The sequence below is a fragment of the Heloderma suspectum genome, chromosome 2 (genome assembly GCF_057233095.1).
Source record: "Heloderma suspectum isolate Gila_16-S chromosome 2, 16-S_ref, whole genome shotgun sequence".
NCBI classification, from domain to species: domain Eukaryota; kingdom Metazoa; phylum Chordata; class Lepidosauria; order Squamata; family Helodermatidae; genus Heloderma; species Heloderma suspectum.
In genome coordinates, this window is record NC_139459.1 from 396,245,414 (window position 1) to 396,267,822 (window position 22,409).

Sequence of the window (22,409 nt, forward strand, 5' to 3'; positions counted from 1 at the left end):
GTAATTAATTCCCCTATATCTTCTGTTTTTGAAACTTTTGACACAGAGGGTGCGGGGGGAGTTGATGCCAGCTCCTTTCTTCTCCTCAGTGCTGTCATGTTTCTCTCATAACAGATCTTGCAGGTCTTCAGATGTTCTCAAATATTGTTAATATGTATTAAATCATCCCTCAGGAGTTGTTGATATTTCTTAAAGCATATATTATTATGGAACATGTCAGCCCTGTTTTCTCCTATGAAATAGGAGTCTCAGAACAGCTTTTTGCATTGGTAAAGCTCTGGAGGGATAATCCTGGAATCCATTCCCCCCCACTATCTTGAGGGGGGTACTTTTCTCCAAGATGTTTTCCAGATGTTGCCTTGCCCCCCTTCTAATTCCAGGGGGGAATGAAAAGGTTTTTCAACCTTTTAAAAAGCTGTTGGAGAAAGCTACCATGGAGAGCCTGTGAGATGCTACCAAAGCGACATTGGTTCCAACCGGAAGTCAACACTATGCATAATTTTGTGCAACTCTATCATGCCTCCCCTCACTCACCTTTTATCCAAGCTAAAGATCTCTCTCTCTCTCTCTCCTTGAAAGACTCATGGAGAAAGAAGCAAGAATTGAATATTTTAGTTTCCTTGAAGCCAGGATGACAGTGTGACACATACATTTTTTTGCCAGGGAAATAGCGACGAGATACTGGAACAACCTTTCCTTCCTATTCGCCACCCAGGAGATCAACCAGAATCCCAGGCTGTTACCAAACATCACACTGGGCTACAACATCCACGACACCTATTTTGATGCAATAATGACTGCTGATGCCCTACTGAGCCTGCTCTCTACAGGGCAGGCAAATGTGCCCAACTACTACTGTGGAAGACAGAAGAACCCACTGGCTGTTCTTGAAGGGTCCAATTCTGACATCTCCATCCAGATTTCATCTGTGTTGGGCATCTACAAAATCCCACAGGTGTGTGTGTGTGTGTTGGGGGGGGGGGCTACATTTGCAGCTGAGTGTACAGTAACTCTACTTGGAGTTCCTTCCAGAGGAATCAAAAAGTTCTCTAGAGAACTTCAATGGGAACATCCCCTCATAATGACAATACGAGACATGTGGGGGTGGTGATCTGGACTCACAGTGGGGCATAAAGGGAAAGAGATCTCCAACCCTTCAAGCCCAGTCCCAATCTGTACTGCAGGGAACACTGGATATTTGTGAATGAAAAATCCTGCACACACGGGCAAAGCATGAGTTTAACTTCACGTTAACTTCATGTGAACTGATATGCTTATAGCTGAATGAAGGGGGGACTTGGGGGCAACAGAGACAAGGGAGGGTAAACTTCTTCAAAGCTCTTGTTCACCCTAAGAATCAAGTGTGCTCCTATTTTGGGTTCTTGGTTTAGTTTCTTGACCATGTTAGACAATGATGGGAATGTGGGATAAACTAATACTTGTTCCATTAGTATGAAGTCAGATCCCAGAAATATCTGATGAAGATTGTCTGAGTTATTGAAGAAGCTTGCACATTTTGTGAGGTAATATAGATTTGAGCTTTTATCTGAAACAACATGCATTAATCTCTTCCTTCCTCTGCTAGATCTCCTATGCTTTTGTTTCTCATGATCTGAATGATAAAACCCACTTCCCTTTTTTCTACCGGGTGTTCCCAAGAGATGAATACCTGTACATGAAGATTGTTAAACTGCTCCTGCATTTCAGGTGGACGATGACTGGTCTCTTTGCTCCAGACACTGACAATGGAGAGATGTTCGTAAAGATGTTGACGCCTGAGCTCATCAGAAAGGGTGTTTGTGTTGTTTTCTCGGTGATCATCCCAGCACTGAATACAGTAGAAATCCGTCTCCGTCATTCTTCATCTCACAGGTGGCCACAAGTGAATGTCTATGTTTACTATGCAGAGACTATTTCCTTCTTTGAAGGAATACTTCATATGCAAAAAGTAGTTGAAAAGTTTGTGAAACCCACTGTGGGGAAAGTCTGGATCACAACCGTTTTGTGGGACATCAACTTTGAGTTGATATATAGTAAGTTCTTTTTAGAGAGTATCCATGGTATTTTTTCCTTCTTCATCCCGAACATTAAAACATCCAATTTTGTTGATTTGCGACCCCTTCTGTCTGCTATCATGCAGTTTGGGGGGAAAGCATTTAGCTGTTCATACTCAAAGCACGCATTGTCTGTGAAAGGATGGACAAGATGCACAGAGAGCGAGGAACTGGAGGCCCTGCCCCTAGAGGACATGGAAAGAATCCTGTCTATAGACAACTACATGATTTACAACACTGTCCATGTTGTGGCTCATGCCTTAGATGCAGCTTATTCATCCAGATCCAAGAGGATGGCGGTGGAGGGCAGAGGCAGGCTGTTACAGCCATGGCAGGTATTCCCTTTTCCCTCACAGATATGCATGCTGAGTCAATTGTACAATCAACAGTACAGTTCCAGGATTATTGTCTTGGGTTTAGAATTTGTCAGAATGTGAAATGTAGAGCTTGGATGAAATGTGTATTTATAGGAGGGCTGTGCACCACCTTGTTAGGAAGCCCGAATAGTGAGGTGAAGCGGGCTTATTTGGAGCAAAATCCTCGTGATACAAAGCGGGTCAGAACAGTACTGAGGCGCCCTGGGGTGAAGTGCCCTCCCCCCACGAAGCACCTCCTCTGCCCTGTATATTCGGAGCTCTGCTTAATGCCTGAGCAGTCCAGAAGTTCATCAACTTCTGAATGCTCATGCGGAGGGGCATGAGGAAGAGGAGGAGGAGGAGGGAGGGAGGGATGGGGAAGGCGAGCGCAGGAGGAGGAGAGAGGGTGTTTTGGCGAATAGGAACTGTCAGCCAGAACTGACGGCAGCAGTCTCCAGTCAGAGAGAGGTGGAGGAAGGGTGTATACATACTTTGGCGAAAGGCTGCACTCAATTATTGTGCTAGCTGTGTCTTTGGGAGAGGGCTGATGTGGGTAGATGATTGTGTGTGTGTGTGTGTGCACGTGTGTGTGCACGTGTGTGTGCATTCCTAGGAGTTGTTCCTTCAATTTATTTGATTTTGATCACCGCCAGGCTTTCCTTAAAATTTAAATTAAAAAATTATTTATTTATTTGTTTGTTTGTTTGTTTGTTTATTTATTTCTATACCGCCCAATAGCCGAAGCTCTCTTGGTTCTCTCCCAGTACAACCAAAGAAACAGCTTGGTTGTACTGGGAGCGTTCCCTTCCCTCGCTCCTTGATCGTCCGTCCCCATTGGGACGGTGTCTTTTGCAGCACCTCTTCCAGCCGCTTTCTCCTATATCTTTGTACCTCCAGCTCGTTTGTTATTTGTATTTGATTTAGGGATGTCAGAGAATTCCGCGACGGATCTCGGTGAGGCCGAATGCCAGTGCATTTGGCTCCCCGAAATCCATCGCAGAACGAAGCCCCCGCCCCCCCACAAAAGGCACGCGGGACGAAGTCCCCACCGCCCCAACCCCACGAAAGGCGCACAAAACAGAGCACTTGCCTGCTCCTGTCTGCGCTGCTATGCGAATGGTGGGCGTCCTGCGGCCACCATTCGCTTCCTCCTCTTCAGCCTAGGGATGTACGAAAATTCTGCCATGTATCTCAGGGAGGCCAAATGCCAGAATATTCGGCCCCCCAAAATCGGTGGCAGAACGCCCCCCCCCCGGGACGAGACTTACCTTGGGCGGATCTTCCTGGAGGCAGCGGCTCTGGCAGCGGCTCCAGCGGCGGTTCAGAGGTGGCGGTTGCGGCGGCCAGTCTTCTGACCAGCTGCCGCCACCGTCATTTCCAGTTTAAAACAACAACAACAACAACAACAAAGTGATAGGCTACATAAATGTTTACGTAGCCTATCACGGCTGACTTTTTTTAAAAAAAACAAAAAACGCGCGTACGCAAATGGCGGCAGCCACGGCCGCCGCCATTTGCATTCCTTACTTTGGCACATCTTAGTCTACGTAAACATTTACGTAGACTAAGACATCGGAAATAAGGGGAACGCAAATAGCGTAGACGCTACGCTATTTGCATTCCCCTTATTTTTGCCGTCTTAGTCTACGTAAATGTTTACGTAGACTAAAACGTGCCAAAATAAGGAATGCAAATGGCAGCAGCTGTGGCCGCCGCCATTTGCGTACACGCGTTTTTTGTTTTTTGTTTTAAATCAGCCATGATAGGCTACGTAAACATTTATGTAGCCTATCACGGCTGACTGCAGGGACGCAAATGGCGGCGGCTATGGCCGCCGCCATTTGCGTCCATGCTAGCCAGCGGCCGGATGTCTGGCTGCTGGCGGAGCTGGCCGGCGGCTCCACAGAATTGCTGCCGAGCACAGCCGGCCGGCCAGGATTTCATGGGGGGGGGAGGAACGGAGTGCCTCCCCCCCAGCGAGGATTCCGGGGGGGGGACGGTACGCCTCCCCCCCAACCATAAACATAATTCGCGAAAGGTAAGTACCTTTCGTACATCCCTACTTCAGCCAGGATAGGCTACGTAAATACTTACGTAGCCTATCACGGCTAATGCAGGGACGCCATTTGCATCCCTGTATTTAGCCGTGATAGGCTACGTAAGTATTTACGTAGCCTATCATGGCGGGGGGGGGGAACCCCAGCGTATGCAAACGGTGGTAGCCGCCATTTGCTTAAGTATTTACGCAGCCTATCATGGCAGGAGGGACAAAAACCCTGTGTACACATATGGCGGCTACTACCATTTGCGTATGCTGGGCTTTTCCCCCTTGCCTTGATAGGCTGTGTAAATATTTGCGTCGCCTATCACGGCTCAATACAGGGATGCAAATGGCGGCGGCTATGACAGCCGCCATTTGCGTCCCTGCAGGGCTGCCCAGTGGCCGGATGTCTGGCTGCGGATGGCCGGAGCCGGCCGGCGGCTCCGCGGCTTGGCTACAGAGCGGAGCTGGCTGGGCAGGATTCCGGGGGGAGGGATGGAGCGCCTCCCCCCTACCGCGGATGCCCCTGCGCGGAGCCAGGTAGGTGTTTCGTACATCCCTGATTTGATTAGATTCATCACTCCTTTCCATATTTTGTCAAACTAACATTGCTTTTCCTCACTTGTTGCTGCTACGCTCTCCCCTCCCCTGCCATGCCTCTGTTTGTTTATCTCGATTTTGGACACCAGAAAAGGCTGAGTTTGTTGTTTAACGTCGAACCTTACTTCTGCTTACTCCGTTCTATTTCCTTGCCATTTTTGTCAGTCCACTCTGTCTCTTTTAGATTTTTACAAACCCAGTCTTATTTCTATTTTTAAAAACAAACATTGACTTCTGGGCATGTTCCTCCCCCCACCCTTTTAAAGCCATATTCAAGTGTTTTGTTTCTTCTTTCTTTCTAAATTCCTAAAGAAAGGCATATTATAGCAGCCTATGTGTGTAGTGTTTGTCCCTCCCCGCCCCCGTGCCGAACCGTCTGTGTCTTCTCTGGGTTGATCCTCCCTAAACCGAAATTAAAGAAGGTTGTTGTTGTTTTAAAGGGTTGTAGTTCCACCAACACTATACATCCAAATTTCAAGGCAGTGTTGAAAAAGCACCAGACACATAGTATTTATATTAACTACCTTCTTATTCCAAGAACACTCCACTGTGTGGCAAAGCAATCGAGCGCAATATGAGGGATCTTTGGAGTGTTGGCAGGGGCAGAGGTGGGTGAGGCCCTGCTCTCAGTAGGACCACTTTGACTTGGGAGTGGATCCCAGCACTGCCGTCTGCTGCCACTGCAAGGTGCCTCTGAGAAGGGGGAAACAGCCAGGGCACTACAGCACCAAAAGCCTTCTCCTGCCCTTCAGGAGGCAGCACCAATCAATCTTGCTCTGGGAAGAAGCCCCCGCGGCCCAGCAGGGCAGCAGTAGGGGCAAACAGAAGGCTGGTAGTGCTGCCGGAACTCCTGCAAGCTCTCCGTCTCTCACCCCAAAGAGGCTTAGACAGGCCACCATGGAGGAGATGGGGTGCGGGAAGTATGGATCCACCAGGTGGAGATTTCCAGTGTTCACTTGGGTTTAGGACCAGGCCTGAGTCATATGACAGACCCGAGACTGAAAGAGGCTGAACTGAGATATTGAACTTGGTGTTCTGTTTCCTAAATGGGGGTGTTTTCTCTGTCACTCTAGCTTCATCCTTACCTGAAAAACTCCCAGTTTTACAACACTGCCATGGGTGGAGTGTATCTGGATGAGAAAGGAGACCTCGCAAGTGACCTCGACATTGTGAACTGGGTGGTGTTTCCTAATATAACTGTTGTTAGAGTGAAATTTGGGAGCATAGAGAGACGGGGATCCACAGACTTCAAGTTCACCATTGATGAGGAGGCCATTGTGTGGCCCAAATGGCTCAACGAGGTGGGAGAAATCATGCATTTCATTCCACTGTAGGTATCATCTCCGAAGATCTAATAATGGCAACAGAGTGTATGAGCTTTTCTAGAAGAGGTTTTTATTGTGCACTTTCTGTTCCTCACTCAGGTGCTTTAGATGATAAGGTCACTATCCAGTTTCTCTTCTGTTCTTTAGCAATTTCAGAGGGTTTGGAGGAGTGGAGAAAATTCAGTATTCTTTGCCAAAGTGAAACAAAGTGCTAGTCACCACCAGTGTAGTTGCATTATTCCATTATACTAAAGTGCCACCTAGAGGTTATGTAGTGGAAAGGAAGGAAAATAAATTCATGTAGAGCTCCGAACTTAATTCTGCAACTAAACCAGAGGCAGAAAGTCCAGGTAAAACAACCTCATTTAAAACAGTTATATGTGGAGTTGCCTTGGAATGCTGGTAAATTCCAGCTTGCAGCAGTCCTTCAAGATCTCAGAGAGGGGTGGATGTTTTCCCAGCTCTTCTACCTGACCATGCAGTAAAAGCCTGGTCTTCCAACACAGGCTGGTGGTCACATGGAACTTAAATTATTTATTTATAGAACCATCATTGTGCATGGCTCTTTACAGGCTGAAAGAAGACAGGTCCCTGCCCCAACTAGCTTACAGTCTAACATTTGCCAGAAGGAAACAACAGCAAAAGGGGTTGGAAGAGGATACACAGGATAAACAGGGGAGCAATATTCAGTTCTTTCAGTTGCACATAAATACACATAGTTGCAAGCATTAAGTTAAACTTGGGACTAGATGAATGCCGGGTCCTTTCTAATGCCATGTTTGCTTTCCATAGATAAATTATCCATAATGCGTTCCTTGATGTTTCTTGTTTTTATGCTTAGACCCTGCCTCTTTCCCGGTGCGTGGAAAGCTGTCACCCTGGACTCATGAAGGTGGTTCAGGAAGGAGTGCCAGTGTGCTGCTATGACTGTGCTCCCTGCGCGGAAGGGACCATCTCCACCCAGGAAGGTGGGTGACTCGGGTGAAAGGGCAGCTCTTGGGGAAGAGGCAAAGATTTAATGAGCTTCCGTCGTGCATTAAAAATGTGGTTGTTCAGGCAGGCATTTGGGGTGGGTTAGAGTATTTTAAAAAATGTTTTTACTGTAGAATTTTATTGTTTTAAACTGTTTTATTGTATGTTGTACATCGCCCAGAGTGGCTGGGTGACCAGCCCGATGGGCGATTAATAAATTTAATAATAATAATAAATAAAGATTCACCCAGACATTTTCTGTGAAAATATTTGAAGTTCTTTGTTGCACTATCCGTATGTTATTTCACAAACGGAGTCACAAGATGTGACTTTGGAGGGTGGACTGGAGGGTGGGTGGGGAGACAGTGGATAGGACAGGCAACCTCTGCCCTTTCAATGACATGCAGGTAGGAACCTCCTCATACATCAACTGGGAACCAGCTTTTGTGTGCATGGGGCTTCCAACCTTGGGGAAGTCTAGGAAACATGAACCTGCCCCAGTCAGCTTCTCCTGCCCTGCACCTTCTCCCATTGAGTGAGTGTGCAGGGCAGGCAAAACTTAATTGGCTGGCAATTGCAGAAATTTCCAAAATTTATGGGCCACTTGAGTCTTACTGGATTGCTAGAGGAATCCTCCTGTGAGCTGACCCATGGCTGTTTGTTGCTTACATCAGTAACTGACCCAATGGGTTAAACAGTAGATGGGGGGGTCTCCTCGGATGCAGCAGGGCTGAGAGTGGTACCACTGCTAATGACTTGGGGTGTGGTCTTGGAGCTGTATTTCCTAGCATCATTGTGATTGAGGATATGGCCTCTAAGGAGAAATGTCAAAGCAAGTTTTGGAAACAGTACGTACATTTCATAACTTTTTAAGAGACACTAAGAAAAGGTGTACCTTGGCAGTGTGGGCATGTGAAGCATATTGATTCTGAGCAGGAATGGCTTGCTTCCCCCCCCCCATTTTTATTTCAAAATAAAGTTAACAAAATAAAGGCAACAACAACAAGAAGGAGAATATACATAATAGTCAATCAAGGTGGGGGAAGGGTGAATGGGGCAGGGATCATCATTAATAGTCTACGGGTGTCTTCTGACATGCACCCTGGTGTCATTTAGTTCCTGGTTGATGCAGTGGGAGGATATTTATTTATTACATGTACTGTATATCCCACCTTTCTTCCATGGTGGAACTCAAGGTTGCTACATGTGGTTCCCAGGTGGTCCCCCCTCCAAGCACTGACCAGACCCAGACCTGCTTAGCTTCAGCAAAGTGGCTGCCTCACGTGCCTTCAGACCAGGCCCTGGATAATACTCCTGCAACATCCAGCAGGAAAAGGCTTCAGTGTGAATGTGGCTTTCCAAGTTGGAGAAGGGAAGGCCCACAAGCAGTGAATCTGCCCCAACTGGCTTCTCCTCCCCTGCACCTTCAACCATTGGGTTAGGACTAGGGATGTCCACAGTTGGGAAATCCCGTTCTTTATTTTTTAAAAATTTGATGGAGTTCTGCAGCATTTACGACTTGCTTTGCATTTGCAAACCAAGCTACTGGCCTTTTCCGGGAACTCTGGGAAAATTTTGCACATTTTCTTTCTCTGGATTACAGAGATTTGGAGGCCACATTAGGCCTGTGGGCCAGATGTTCTGCACCCCTGTTCTAGACCTTATTGACAAATTGAAAGCTGAAACATCACTGGGTCCAGATGCTATCCATCCAAGAATTTGTAGGGATTGAAAATGTGAAACTGCTGATCTTCTAAAGAAAATATGTGATGTGTCCCTAAGATCATCCTGTCTAGCAGAAGAATTGGAGAGTGGTCAATGTAACACCAGTGTTTAAAAAAGGGATCCAGGGTTGATCCTGGAAATTACAGGACAGTTAGCATAATGTCTTTTATGAGTAAATTGGTGGCTAACATTTATAGGTAAAAAAATTACCAAGCATATAGAATGACACATCCTGCTGAAAAGTATCAACAAGTCTTCTGCAAAGGAAAATCCTGCCTCACTAAGGGTTCTTTTTAAGTGTCAAAAAGCAGGTGGGCATGGCTGGGATGTCTTCCATGGGACAGGACAGCAAGAAAAGGACTCTGCAGAGCAGGGGGCTTCTGGGGTGTGGCCTAAAATGCGCTGACAGCTAAAGAGGAACAGAGGTTTCTGGTGAGGTGTAGAGCACAGTTTCGAGCTAGGTTTCTCTGCCAGGATTGAATGTCTGAGAGGGATCTTTAGTGGCCACTCCCCTGTATTCAAGCTAGGGAAAAGACTCTGGCTCGGAGCCCCGGATGCCAGTCCGCAGACCCTAGGGCTTGCTCGATTTGGTGCATGCTGAGCTGGGCAAGTGCGTGGTCATCCACTTCCTTGCCAAGCGCCATTTTCCACTGAAATGGCTGCCCGTGCTTTTCCGTAACTATCCCATATACACAAAATGGGGCCTTAAAGGGGCCATGTCAGCAACATTACAGGTGTTAGAATCATAGAATCATAGCATAGTAGGGTTGGAAGAGGCCTATAAGACCCTTGAGTTCAACACCCTGCTCAATGCAGGAATCGAAGTCAAAGCATCCCTGACAGATGGCTGTCCAGCCTCATCTTGTATGCCTCCAGGGTGGGACAGCCCACCACCTCCCTAGGTAATCGGTTCCATTGCTGTATTACTCTAACAGTCAGGATGTTTTTCGTGATGTTCAGCCAGAATCTGACTTGCTGTCACTTGAGCCCATTATTCCGTGTCCTGCACTCTGGGATGATCAAGAAGAGATCCTGACCTTCTTCTCTGTAACAGCCTTTCAAGTCCTTGAAGAGTGCTATCCTATCTCCCCTCAGTCTTCTCTTCTCAAGGCTAAACATGCCCAGTTCTTTCAGTCTCTCCTCATAGGGCTTTGTTTCCAGTCCCCTGAACATCTTCGTCACCCTCCTCTGAACCCTCTCCAGTTTGTCTGCATCCTTCTTAAAGTGTGGTGCCCAGAACTGGACACAGTACTCCAGATGAAGCCTAACCAGTGCTGAGTACAGGGGAACTAGCACTTCCTGGGATTTGGAAGCTATGCTTCTATTAATGCAGCCCAAAAGAGCATTGGCCTTTTTTGCAGCCACATCACATTGTTGGCTCATATTCAGCTTGTGATGGACAACAATTCCAAATGTTTATGGCTGTAATGTTGCTGACATGGCCCCTTTAAAGCCCCCTTTAAGGCTCCCCATCCTGCTGCCTCCCACTGCTACAAGACTACAGCCAGCCACCACTGTGCTCACAATGGCAGCTCATTGGGGAATTGTGCACCATCTTGACGGACTTCTGTGGACCTCTGGGCAGCTCACACCCTGGCATGAGCAGGGATGGGCAGCTGGCAGGGGTCTGATGACTGGAAGGTGAGGCAGCAGCAGATGAGTGCATCCATCCATAATTGAAGCAAAGGCAACAGAACTATGGCACAATCTGTCCTCCGCTGATTATTATCGGGACTGTGAAGCCTGAAAGCCAGTTCAATATTTCAGTAGGGACGGGGGAGAATTTCTCCCCGAAACTTTGGGGGGCCGAGTGCCAACGCATTCGGTCCTCCGAAGGTTGTTCGGGGAGAACTTCTCCGCCCCCGCCGCCCCTGCCCCCCCCGGGATGGGACTTACCTTTCACGAATGTCCCTCCCAGCGGCGGGTCCCGGCGGCGGTTCGGCAGGTCTTCGTCAAGGCGGGGGCAGCAGCCGGTCTTTCGACCGGCTGCCACCGCCGCCATTACAAGCAAAGCAAAAAAACCAAAACGCCCCCTGTGATAGGCTACGTAATGATTAACGTAGCCTATCACGGCTAGATTTGCAAAGTCAGCCATGATAGGCTACATTAATCGTCACGTAGCCTATCACGGGTGACTTTAAAAAAAAAAAGCACGTACGGCTAATGGCGGCCCCCATAGGGAGCCGCCATTCACGTTCCTTATTTGGTCCCTGTAGCCTACGTAAAGATTTACGTAGACTACAGCGAAAATAAGGACAACGCAAATAGCGTTGCCCTTATTTTCGCCGTAGTCTACGTAATTCTTTACGTAGACTACAGGGACCAAATAAGGAACGCGAATGGCAGCTCCCTATGGGGGCCGCCATTTGCGTACGCGCTTTTTTTTTTTTCCAAAGTCACCCTTGATAGGCTACGTGATGATTAATGTAGCCTATCACGGCTGACTTTGCAGATCTAGCCGTGATAGGCTACGTTAATCGTTACGTAGCCTATCACAGGGGCGTTTTGTTTTGTTTTTTCTTTTGAAGTTCGCGGCTGGGGAGACGGGGCGCTTCTCCCCAGCCTGAATTTCGGCCGGGCAAGGAGGGAAGCTTCCATCCCCCGGCCTGAACTTCAGGGGGAGCAGCGAAGCGCCTCCCCCCCCACCGCGAAGCAAGCTGTGAGACCAGGTAAGTGACTTTCGTGCACCCCTATATTACAGCAATAAAAGGTTTACTGAAATGTGTGAGCCACAATATTGGGATGTCCAGATCTGACAAGATGAGAGGTCCTCTTATGGAGCAGTAACAGGTTTAAGAAGAGAAAGAAAGAGCTGGAAAAAATGGCCAGCAATGGAGGGATGTAAATAGTGGGCTTCCCCAAACATCTGAATTGGGACCAGTGCTTTTTATCCTGTTCATAAATGGTCTGGCATTAGGGGTGAGCAATGATGGAGCCAAGTTTGCCAACAACACCAAATTGTTGAGGAGATGTAAGGATTGGACCCCACATCTCTGAAGAAGCATCCAGAGAAGGAGTGGGAAGAGAGTCAGAGTCAAATGAAGAAGAGGGAGAAGGGATGGAAGAGCTACCAAGGCAGAGCGACAGTGACAGGGAGGAGTCTTTCCAGATGCCAGCTAATCAGTTGGATCAAATGTTCTCCATCCACCATGGGAATGCCTGATCTTACAATGGGGCAGGAGTTGGGAGTGACAGACCCAAGGATCAGATGTTGGGTGAGGAGGGAGAAGCAACTTCTGGAAGTGAGGTGGTCTAAAAGGTTGGCCACTCAAAAGAGGTCCCTAGGGGAAGACTCTCCCTGAGGGTGCCTGGAACAGCCACTCAGGTTTTCTACTGCTGTTCAGCACCAGTTTTGTCTCAACGTCCTAGCATAGTGCATTCAACAGAGAGAACTTCTTGTCGTCTAATTAGTATTGCACAAAGCTGACTAGAGAACTTAGCTCTGTGTTGCTGGGTGCTCGTTAGGTCTTTAACCTGAAGAGCTGTTGATCTTGCTGTGATTTGCATAATAAATCTATTTACCAAAAGATTGTCTTCCTTGTGTGACTGCAAAGATGCCTGGAGGCTTTGACAGGGGGGTTAAATTAGGAAGGAATTGCTATGAGTTCTGAAAGGATCGCTCATAACTGGGGGAATGATCCCTCCTCAGCCAGGAGCTTAGAACTGGGTGAAATTAGATGAGTTATTATTTCTCACCCTAACTTAACCACATGTATGCTACCAGACCAACTTCAAGGAAGTGTAGGATTCAAATTCAATACACAAGCATTGTCCTCTTGGACTATTTTGGGTTCATTTACCTGCCACCACACAGCTATTTGAACAACATTTAACATTTAACATTTAAATCCATTTTTTGGATTCGCAGCAAATGGTCCACCACAAAACTGCCTACCATCACTGGCATAGGTTCTCCAATGTGTTTGGGAGATGGTCCTCCCTGTCTTGCTGCATCCATTTAGTTGCAGATATCCAGTCATTATACTGAGGTTTCCTGCAAGCCAAGCATGTCCCCTACCAATGAACTTCTTCTCTTCCCCATCCCGACTATATGACCTCTCCACCACTCCAAGATTTTCAGACCCTTCGATTTCAGAAAATGCCCCCAAACATTATTTGATGGAATGAAAAAGAACATGGATTATTTAAGGAAGCAGCTCTTTTTGTTTTTTGCAGATGCAGACAATTGCAACAAGTGTCCAGAAGATCAGCACCCAAACAAGGACCAAGAGCGTTGTATCCCCAAGGTGATAACTTACCTCTCCTATGGACAATATTTGGGCATCATCTTGGCTTCCTTTGCCCTATTCTTGTCCTTAACCATGGGCTTTGTGTTAGGAATCTTCATTAAATACTTAGATACTCCAATAGTCAAAGCCAACAACCGGGACCTCTCCTACATTCTCCTCATCTCCCTCCTGCTTTCTTTCTTGACCTCCTTCCTCTTCATTGGCCAGCCAAGGAAAATGACTTGCCTCCTCAGACAAACAGCCTTCAGCATCATCTTTTCAGTTGCTGTGTCTTCTGTGTTGGCAAAAACAATCACTGTGGTGCTGGCCTTCCTGGCCACAAAGCCAGGGAACAGCATGAGAAGATGGCTGGGGAAGAGTCTGGCCAACTCCATTATCATTTTTTGTTCCAGTGTCCAAATTGTCCTCTGCACCATCTGGTTGGGGACCTCTCCACCCTTCCCTGTCTCCGACATGCACTCCCAGCCTGGAGAGATCATCCTGCAATGTAATGAAGGTTCTGTTGCCATGTTCTATAGTGCCCTTGGCTACATGGGCTTCCTGGCTGCCATCTGTTTCATGGTGGCTTTCCTAGCCCGGAAGCTGCCTGGAGCCTTCAATGAAGCCAAGCTGATCACTTTCAGCATGCTGCTCTTCTGCAGTGTTTGGGTGTCCTTTGTGCCCACCTACCTGAGCACCAAGGGGAAATACATGGTGGCCGTGCAGGTCTTCTCTATTTTGGCTTCCAGTGCTGGGTTGCTGGGCTGCATCTTTATTCCAAAGTGCTACATCATTATACTGAGGCCTGCTCTGAATACGAAGGAGCACCTAATGATGAATAGTAAAATAAATGTATAGTGTGTATGGAATTGTTTCTCAAGTGGGTCATTTAGCAAGCACAAAGCAAAGCATCTGCTTCCCATTCACCTGCACCCCTGTGTTTCAGATCATATTTAATCATTCTTTCAGGGGGATGACAATATCTCTGACTGCTTTGCTGAGTGATAGTAATATCTTTCCTGTCTATGGGCTTCTCTATATTAAGCAACAATCCCGCATCCTTACCTGGGCTTTTTCTTCCAGAGTCTGTCCAGGTTTACAATGGGCTCCTTGCAAACACGCGATTCGGAATTGAAAACTTGGCAATGCTTGGCAATGCTCTATATGTTCAATGAAAAAATGCCATCTAGTGGCTGAATTATAGCACAACGGTGGCATTCCACACGGCCGATATGGCACCATTTATTGCAGCTTAACTCTGATTTTTTTGAAAGTGGGATAAAGGGGGGAAAGCATGGAAAACATTATTGAGGTTGACAACATCATGCAAGGACCCCCAAACTTCTGTGAGTGACCAAGCACGAGTGTGCAATAAATTGTTCATGTAGAGAAGCTCTATAATATAACCAGAATTTTTTTTAATGTTTTTGAAACTTCATGCTTGAAAATGTTATAAAAATGCCAGTACCTCCAAATTCCAATTTATAAATTTGGGACTCCTCCCTGCCATCTGAAAGCATGGGCCATCATTCTATGTGGATGTTATCGGTTGCCAGCTGGGCACTTGTAACATGGAATGGTAACTTCAATTGCATGATCACTTCAGTTGCATAGACTCCATATGTCTGTTCCAGTGAACAGACAAATACTGGACTTTGGTCCACCACTCTGCCACTCACAACCATCCAGCTCCAAGGAACTGGTGAAGCCAGATATTACCACAGCATAAGATACCATTTCATATAAATAATGGCCTAAATAATGTGTCCAGTAAGGGCTTGGCCCTTTACAGCCATCATTTTATGGCCTTTTGGAGCTTGAGTGAATACGAAAAACCCTTAATGCAACATGTTGAATATAAAAGTTTTTTGTTTATTAGAGGGACACAGGAGTGCCCCTTTTGGTTAAGGTGAGTCACACACACACACACACACACACACAGAGTGATATAACCTAATTAGCCATACTGAAGTGACTGCACTGCAAAGGCACAGCCCATCACTAAGGAAATAGTTATGAAATACATAATAAATATATCCCGGGCAACAAGAAATATACCCCCATGGATCTACACAGCTGGTAAAGGTCCCCCACCCTTTCAGTATAATACACCGGGATGACCCTGCTTTTATTAGATTTGGGCAGGGGAACTGCATAGTTAAGGTTAGCATGTGCATTGATCAGGGAGGTTTCCTTGAGAAGTTTATATAAACCCAAGGCTCTTGTGCCCACAGTTCTGGTCTGGACCACAATTTCAGTTCCCATCAGCTCTCCATTTCTAGCTTCCTTGCTGAAATCACTGTGCTCAAACCACTGTAAGACACAGAAGCTAGGCCTTTGCCAGAGAGCCTTCTATATTGACAAAGGCTCATTGCCCTCAGCAGCTACAGGAGATGCTCTCCACTTCTGCATCATCTTCAGGATGATCCATCCCTGGAAAGGAATATTTCAAACCCCGTCCTACCATCTGGAGGTCCTTTCTCTACCATTTGTAGCCTCCTTCTCTTTTACCCACTTTCCGTTGTGTGATTGTGCAAGTGAGTGTGGAAACGTGACCTATCTTGGATTCAGTTGTGTGGTCGGAAGCCCAGCCACTTAAGTGCAGCCCTTCCCTGGTGTGCTAATGGAGAGGATTGAAGCCAGACCCCCTTTTGGGATCTCCCTGTGCCCCCCTTCCGAAGTGATGGACCGTTCAATTTAGTGGAGAGCTCCCAAGTGTGGCCAGAAGAAACTTCACTACCTTTGCTGCACTGCTCTAGTGTTCCAAGGGTAATGGGGGCCAAAAAAGGGTGTGTCTGGGGCGGATTGGGGAAGCCCCCTTGTTTCCTGGACAAGGGGGCCTAAACAGGGGGAAAAAATTATCCTAGCCTTGAAGCTGGTGCAGTAATTTCCCCTCCTATTGGAATCAAGGGGGGGGGATGAAAAAGAAAACTGGACAAGGGAAAAGACAAAATACAGTAACACACACATCCAACACACACACACACACACATACCCCTTCATGACCCTGGCATGGCTTAGGAAGTTGCCATTCCTCCATCATGAAAACTGAAGGAGGCAAGCATCCAAATTAAACCACAAAGAAGAGAAACAGGTTCTCAGGATACAAAACAATTTTATGGTAGGAAGCCCAATGTACACCTTTTGTAGGGATGTCGGAGAATTTCTCCACGAATCTCTGGGAGGCTGAATGCCAACGCATTCGGCCCCCCGAAATTGGTGGAGAAATGGTCCCCCCCCCCGGGATGGGACTTACCTTCGGCGAATGTCCCTGGCGGAGGCAGCTCCCAGCGGCGGTTTGGCGGCAGTTTGGCGGTGGTGGCAGCGGCCGGTCTTCCGACCGGCTGCCGCCGCCGCCATTTCCAAGTAAAAACAACAACAACAACAAACATGATAGGCTACATAAAGATTTACGTAGCCTATCACAGCTGACTGCAGGCCAGGGACGCAAACGGCAGCGGCTACGGCCGCCGCCATTTGCGTCCCTGCTGCCCAGAGGCCGGATGTACGACTGCCGGTGGAGCTGGCCGGCGGCTCTGCGGAATCCCCGTGGAGCAGAGCCAGCCGGGCAGGATTCCGGGGGGAGGGACAGAGCGCCTCCCCCTCACCGCGAAGCAGATCCGCGAAACGGGAAGTGACTTTCGTACATCCCTAAATATCTTAAACAAATGTATTGATCTTGGTTCATATATGAAGATGTTACATTGGTAATTGTAAGGCCAAGTTCAACTCCCCACCCCCACCCCTGTCTCATGTTAAGATTATGGCACTGCATCAGTGAGTTCTCACAAAGATGTTTTTCTCCAGCTGTGCACTTCCAAAAAGAAAGTTAAGGAGCTTGCAGAGCTGATACAACTTCTTCCCCTTATAATGAATGCAGTCATGGTGGTTATTATTATTCTCTCCAAAGCTCAAGGGATTTTTTTCCCCAAGTATCACCTTTGAGTCCACTGACATAAACAACAGATTGGAGAGCAACAGGAAGTGAAGTCTTGTATCCAGACTGGTTCATAAATGTGTATGTTCCATTGAGAGGTTGGGAGGGAATTTGGAGCAGGTGAGAAGGACTGTGTCATGTGATTTCCCTACTTTCATCCCCTGAAGATGTGAAGCCTTGTCTGGCTGGGCTCCATCTATATTAGGAAAGTCCCTGTTGCAGAAGGGTGTTGGCTTCTTTTAATGATTCTTCTAATTAGTTGAAAGGAGCAGCCAGAAAGACAGAGGCTGTACCAGGCATATCCAGAATGATTCTGCTACTGTTGTTGCTTCTGCTACCCCTGGAAACCTGTGGGATGCTCAAGGCCAAATGCCAGCTGAATTTGAAAAGGGATGGAATAGATCTACTTAATTATTACAGACCAGGAGACCACCTCATTAGTAGGGTTATCTCTGCAACACGTGCGATGTTTCTACCATACATTTTCAACAAGGCCCCCTCTTACAGATCCAACGCGTAAGTCATTCCTTGTGTGATGGGATTACTGATGCTCCACTTGCTACAGATTTCGTAAAATCTAATAATCTCTAATTACCAGGGACTGTCCCATTATCTGGGACCTGGCAAATCACTGTACTATTTTGCCATTGGGGGACGAATTTGGGGATGCACCAACACTAAAAGACAGCCTGCCATGTCAGAAGGTGAAGCTAGATGGGTTCTTTATGAAATATCAAATGAGGTAACATATCACCTCATTTGTGCCCTTCCTGCCCTCTCTTTAATTTGCGGAATTAACATCCAGTTCTCTTTCAAAACATGCAAACAGGCACTGGCTGTAGGTGACAGAGAGGTGCCTGGTCACCTCTCTGTCCTCTCCCTGCCACCCTAACTGCCTATTAAGATTGTAAACATCAGCCTGGAAACCAAATCTGATGAGGAAGAGCTGTAAGAGTTGAGTATGTTTAGCCTGGAATACAGAAGATTAAAAAGAAGATAGTTGTCTACAAATATCTGAAGGGCTGTCGTGCAGAAGCTACCGCAATCTTGTTCTCTGTTGCCCAGGATGGCAGGAGTAAAACAAGGGAGTAGAAATTGCAGTGAAGTAGATTTTGGCAATACTAGGGATGCCAGAGAATTTTGCCACGAATCTCCGGGAGGTCGAATCCCAGCGCATTCGGCCCCCCGAAATCGGTGGCGGAACAGTCTGCCCCCCCGCCCCCCCGGGACGGGACTTACCTTGGGCGTATCTTCCTGGCGGCGGCGGCTCTGGAGGCTGTTCGGTGGCAGTGGCTGCGGCAGCCGGTCTTCCGCCGCCATTTCCAGTAAAAAAAAAACAAAAACAAAAAAACGTGATAGCCTACATAAAGATTTGCATAGCCTATCACGGCTAGATTTTTAAAAAACACCATGATAGGCTATGTAAATGTTTACGTAGCCTATCACAGCTGATTTAAAAGAAAAAAAAACATGCGTGTACGCAAATGGCGGCGCCCATGGGCGCCGCCATTTGTGTTCCTTGTTTTGGCACGTCTTAGTCTATGTAAACATTTATGTAGACTAAGATGGCGAAAATAAGGGGAACGCAAATAGCGTAGATGCTATAAAAATGACATCTGTTGAGCTGGTAACTTGAAACTTGACATCCATGACCTACCTGCAGTTGTGCACATTTTTAAACCAATACGATAAAATTTTCGAAAGGTATAGAAACTTAAAGAGTGCTGGAAATTGACACAGTTGCACTTTTTACTCCAAGCTGTGGCTCAGCATGTCATTTCTTTCTTCCAACTTTTGGTGAAAACTACCACTGTACCTTATTTTGGCTTGTTTGTTTGTTTGTTTATATACCACCCAATAGCTGAAGCTCTCTGGGCGGTTCACAAAAATTAAAACCAAAAGGCACACAGTAAAACGATATAAAATATATAAAAAATTGAAACCACAGTATAACACTACAACCAGAATACAACCAGAGTAAAACCTAGCAGCAATGCAGAGATTTAAAATACAGGTTTAAAACAGCAAACCAAAAAGACTAGAAAGCTAATATGCTAAAATGCCTGGGAAAATAAAAAGGTCTTCACTTGGCACCAGAAGGAATACAATGTAGGTGCCAGGAGAACCTCACTAGGGAGCTCATTTCACAGCCAGGGTGCCACCATGGAAAAAGCCCTCCTCCTAGTAGCCACCAGCCTCACTTCCTTTGTCCGAGGATGGCCGCTGAGGATGATCTTAAGGTCCAGGCAGGCACAGATGGGAGGAAGTGATTCTTCAGATAGCCTGGCCTCAAACCGTTAAGGGTTTTGAATGTTAATGCCAGCACTTTGAATAGGGCCTGGGAATGGACTGGCAGCCAGTGCAGCTGGAAAAGTACTGGCATAATATGAGCTCACTGGCTAGTCCCTGCTAACAATCTTGCTTCCCTATTTTGGAACAGCTGAAGTTTCCAGACCATTTTCAAAGGCAGCCCCACGTATAACGCATTGCAGTAATCCAGACGAGAAGTTATCAGAGCATGGATAACTGTAGCTAGGCTCTCTCTGTCCAGATAAGGGCATAGTTGATATACCAGCCTAAGCTGATAAAAAGTGCTCCATGCCACGGAATTCACCTGTGCCTCAAGTGACAATTCTGGGTCTAAGAACAACCCGAAAGTTCAAACCTGATCCTTTAGTGGGAGTGTAACCCCCTCCAGAATAGGTTCAATATCACCTAGCTGGGCAGACGAACTGCCCACTAACAGTACCTCCATCTTGTCTGGATTGAGTTTCAGTTTATTGGCCCTCATCTAGCCCATTACAGTGCCCAGGCACTTATTCAGAACAGCCACTGCCTCACCTGGGTTTGATGAGAAAGAGAGGTAGAGCTGGGTGTCATCCACATATTGATGGTACCTCAGCCCACACCTCCAGATAACCTCCCCCAGCTGTTTCATGTAGATGTTAAACAGCATGGGGGATAAAATCGAGCCCTGTGGAACCCCATGGCACAATTGCCATGGTACAGAGCAACAACCTGCCAGCACCACCTTCTGGAATCGGCCATCCAAGTAGGAGCGGAACCACTGCAGTGCAGTGCAGTGCCTCCAACTCCCAACCCAGACAGCCTATCCAGAAGGATACCATGGTCAATGGTATCAAAAGTCACTGAGAGGTCCAGGAGAATCAACAGGGTCGCACTCCCCCTGACCCTCTCCCGGCAGAGGTCAATCCACAGGGTGACCAAGGCAGTTTCCATTCCAAAACCAGGCCTGAAGCCCGATTGAAATAGATCTAGATAATCCATTTCATTCAAGGGTGCCTGGAGCTGTCCTGCACCCGCTCAAGCACCTTGCCCAAGAAGGGGATGTTGGCCACTGGCCTATAATCGTTATCGTGTGAGTCTGTCCATCCCTTTAAAAATACTTCTACCGCAGTAAAAACAGTTCAAGGAGCAGTAAAATGGGTGGCATTATTAATTTACTGAAAGCCCAGGGAAAGCTTGGGTGAACCAGTGTGTTTTCAGGAGGCATTGTGAAGATGTCACATTTTCTACCTCCCAAGCTGCACAATGGAGGGTTCTCCAGAGGGTGGATGCCACTACAGAGAAGGCCCACCATTAGGCATGGTGGAGAATTCCGCCATGGATCTCGGTGAGGCCGAATGCCAACGCATTTGGCCCCCCAAAATCTGTGGCGGAACAAAGCCCCCCACCCCCCTGCCCCACGAAATGGGCCTGGAACAGAGCCTACCTTGGTCGGCCGTTCCGGTGATCCTCAAATGGTGGCCGCGTCTGCAGCTGCCATTTGCGTCTTTCCAATGGCCATGACAGGGATGGACAAAAGACACTTACCTGATCCCGACGCTTGCTTTGCGGTGGGGGGGAGGCGCTCCGTCCCTCCCCCCAAAATTCTGGCTGGGGGGGAGGTGCCCCATCCCTTCCCGCTGAAATTCTGGCTGGGTGGGAGTGCCCCGCCTCTCCGGCTGCGGATGTTCTTCTGCCGGGAAGAAGTAAAAAAAAAAAAAAAAGTGATAGGCTACGTAAAGATTTACATAGCCTATCACGGCTGGATTTTCAAAAAACACCGTGATAGGATACGTAAATCTTTACGTAGCCTACCACGGCTGACTTTGAAAAAAAAAAAAGCACGTACCCAAATGGCGGCGCGCATGGGTGCTGCCATTTGGGTTCCTCATTTTTGCACGGTGGTCGACGTAAATATTTACGTAGACTACGGTGAAAATAAGGACAACGCTATTTCCGCTTTTTTTTTTTCAAAGTCAGCCGTGATAGGCTACGTGACGATTAACGTAGCCTATCACGGCTGACTTTGCAGATCTAGCCATGATAGGCTACGTAAATCGTTACGTAGCCTATCACGGGGCTTTTTTTTTTACTTTTCTTTTGAAGTTCGCGGCCGGGGAGACGGGGCGCTTTTCCCCGGCCTGAATTTCGGCCGGGCGAGGCGGGAAGCCTCCCCCCCAGCCTGAATTTCAGCCGGGCGAGGCGGGAAGACACCCCCCCCCTCGCATGAACTTTGGGGGGAGAAGCGAAGCGCCTCCCCCCCACCGCGAAAAAAGCTGCGGGACAAGGTAAGTCCCTTTCATACATCCCTAGTCTGGGAACATATGATATGGCAAATGGGATTTTTCTGCCATGCTGTTAATGTGCAGAACCAATATCCTGCTCCCCAAACAGCCTCATAAGATGGTTAATGTTAGTCTGGAAATGAGGTCTTCTGAGGAACTGTTGAAAGAGCTCTGGACTTTTAGAATGGAGAAGAGAAGATTAAGGGGCTTTAAAAAGGGATTGGGCAGATTCCTGGAGAAGAAGGCTATCAATGGCTACTAGCCTCGGTGACTATATGCCACCTGTAGTATCAGAGGCAGTGTGCCTATGTACCTCAGTTGCTGGGGAACATGGGCATGAGGATGCTACTGCCCTGATGTCCTGCCCATGGGTTTCCCACAGGCAGCCGGTTGGCTGCTTTGGGAACAGAATGCTGGACGAGATGGACTCCTGGTCTCCTCTAGCATCCGGGTTCTTCTTGTGTCCGAAAGGGAGTCAGGACAGCCGTGTTCAAATGCTGAAGGGCTGTGATGCTGAAGATGGAGCTGACGTGATCTCTAAGACCATGTGAAGGAATTGTGAGGAGGTGTATTTCAGCTAAGCATTAGAAGAGATTTAT

At 47.4% G+C, this 22,409-nt stretch overlaps 1 protein-coding gene across 1 annotated transcript; it reads left to right on the forward strand.

Annotated features, from left to right (window-relative positions):
- Positions 1 to 793: 793 nt before the first annotated feature.
- On the forward strand, positions 794 to 22,361 carry LOC146356539 (vomeronasal type-2 receptor 26-like). Its single transcript, XM_084830171.1, has 9 exons — positions 794 to 955; positions 1,586 to 2,389; positions 6,125 to 6,352; positions 7,218 to 7,344; positions 13,250 to 14,143; positions 14,386 to 14,444; positions 15,182 to 15,211; positions 16,004 to 16,071; positions 22,193 to 22,361. Exons 1-9 carry the CDS (start codon positions 794 to 796, stop codon positions 22,359 to 22,361), a joined length of 2,541 nt encoding a protein of 846 aa, XP_084686297.1.
- Positions 22,362 to 22,409: the final 48 nt, after the last annotated feature.

What these genes read in the sequence shown, in the direction of transcription:
- LOC146356539 (XM_084830171.1), top strand. Translation starts at nt 794, where the DNA reads ATGACTGCTGATGCCCTACTGAGCCTGCTCTCTACAGGGCAGGCAAAT. An exon ending in GCATCTACAAAATCCCACAG is followed by an intron (nt 956 to 1,585) that starts GTGTGTGTGTGT and finishes TTCCTCTGCTAG; the next exon opens with ATCTCCTATGCTTTTGTTTC. An exon ending in GGAGCACCTAATGATGAATA is followed by an intron (nt 14,144 to 14,385) that starts GTAAAATAAATG and finishes TTTTTCTTCCAG; the next exon opens with AGTCTGTCCAGGTTTACAAT.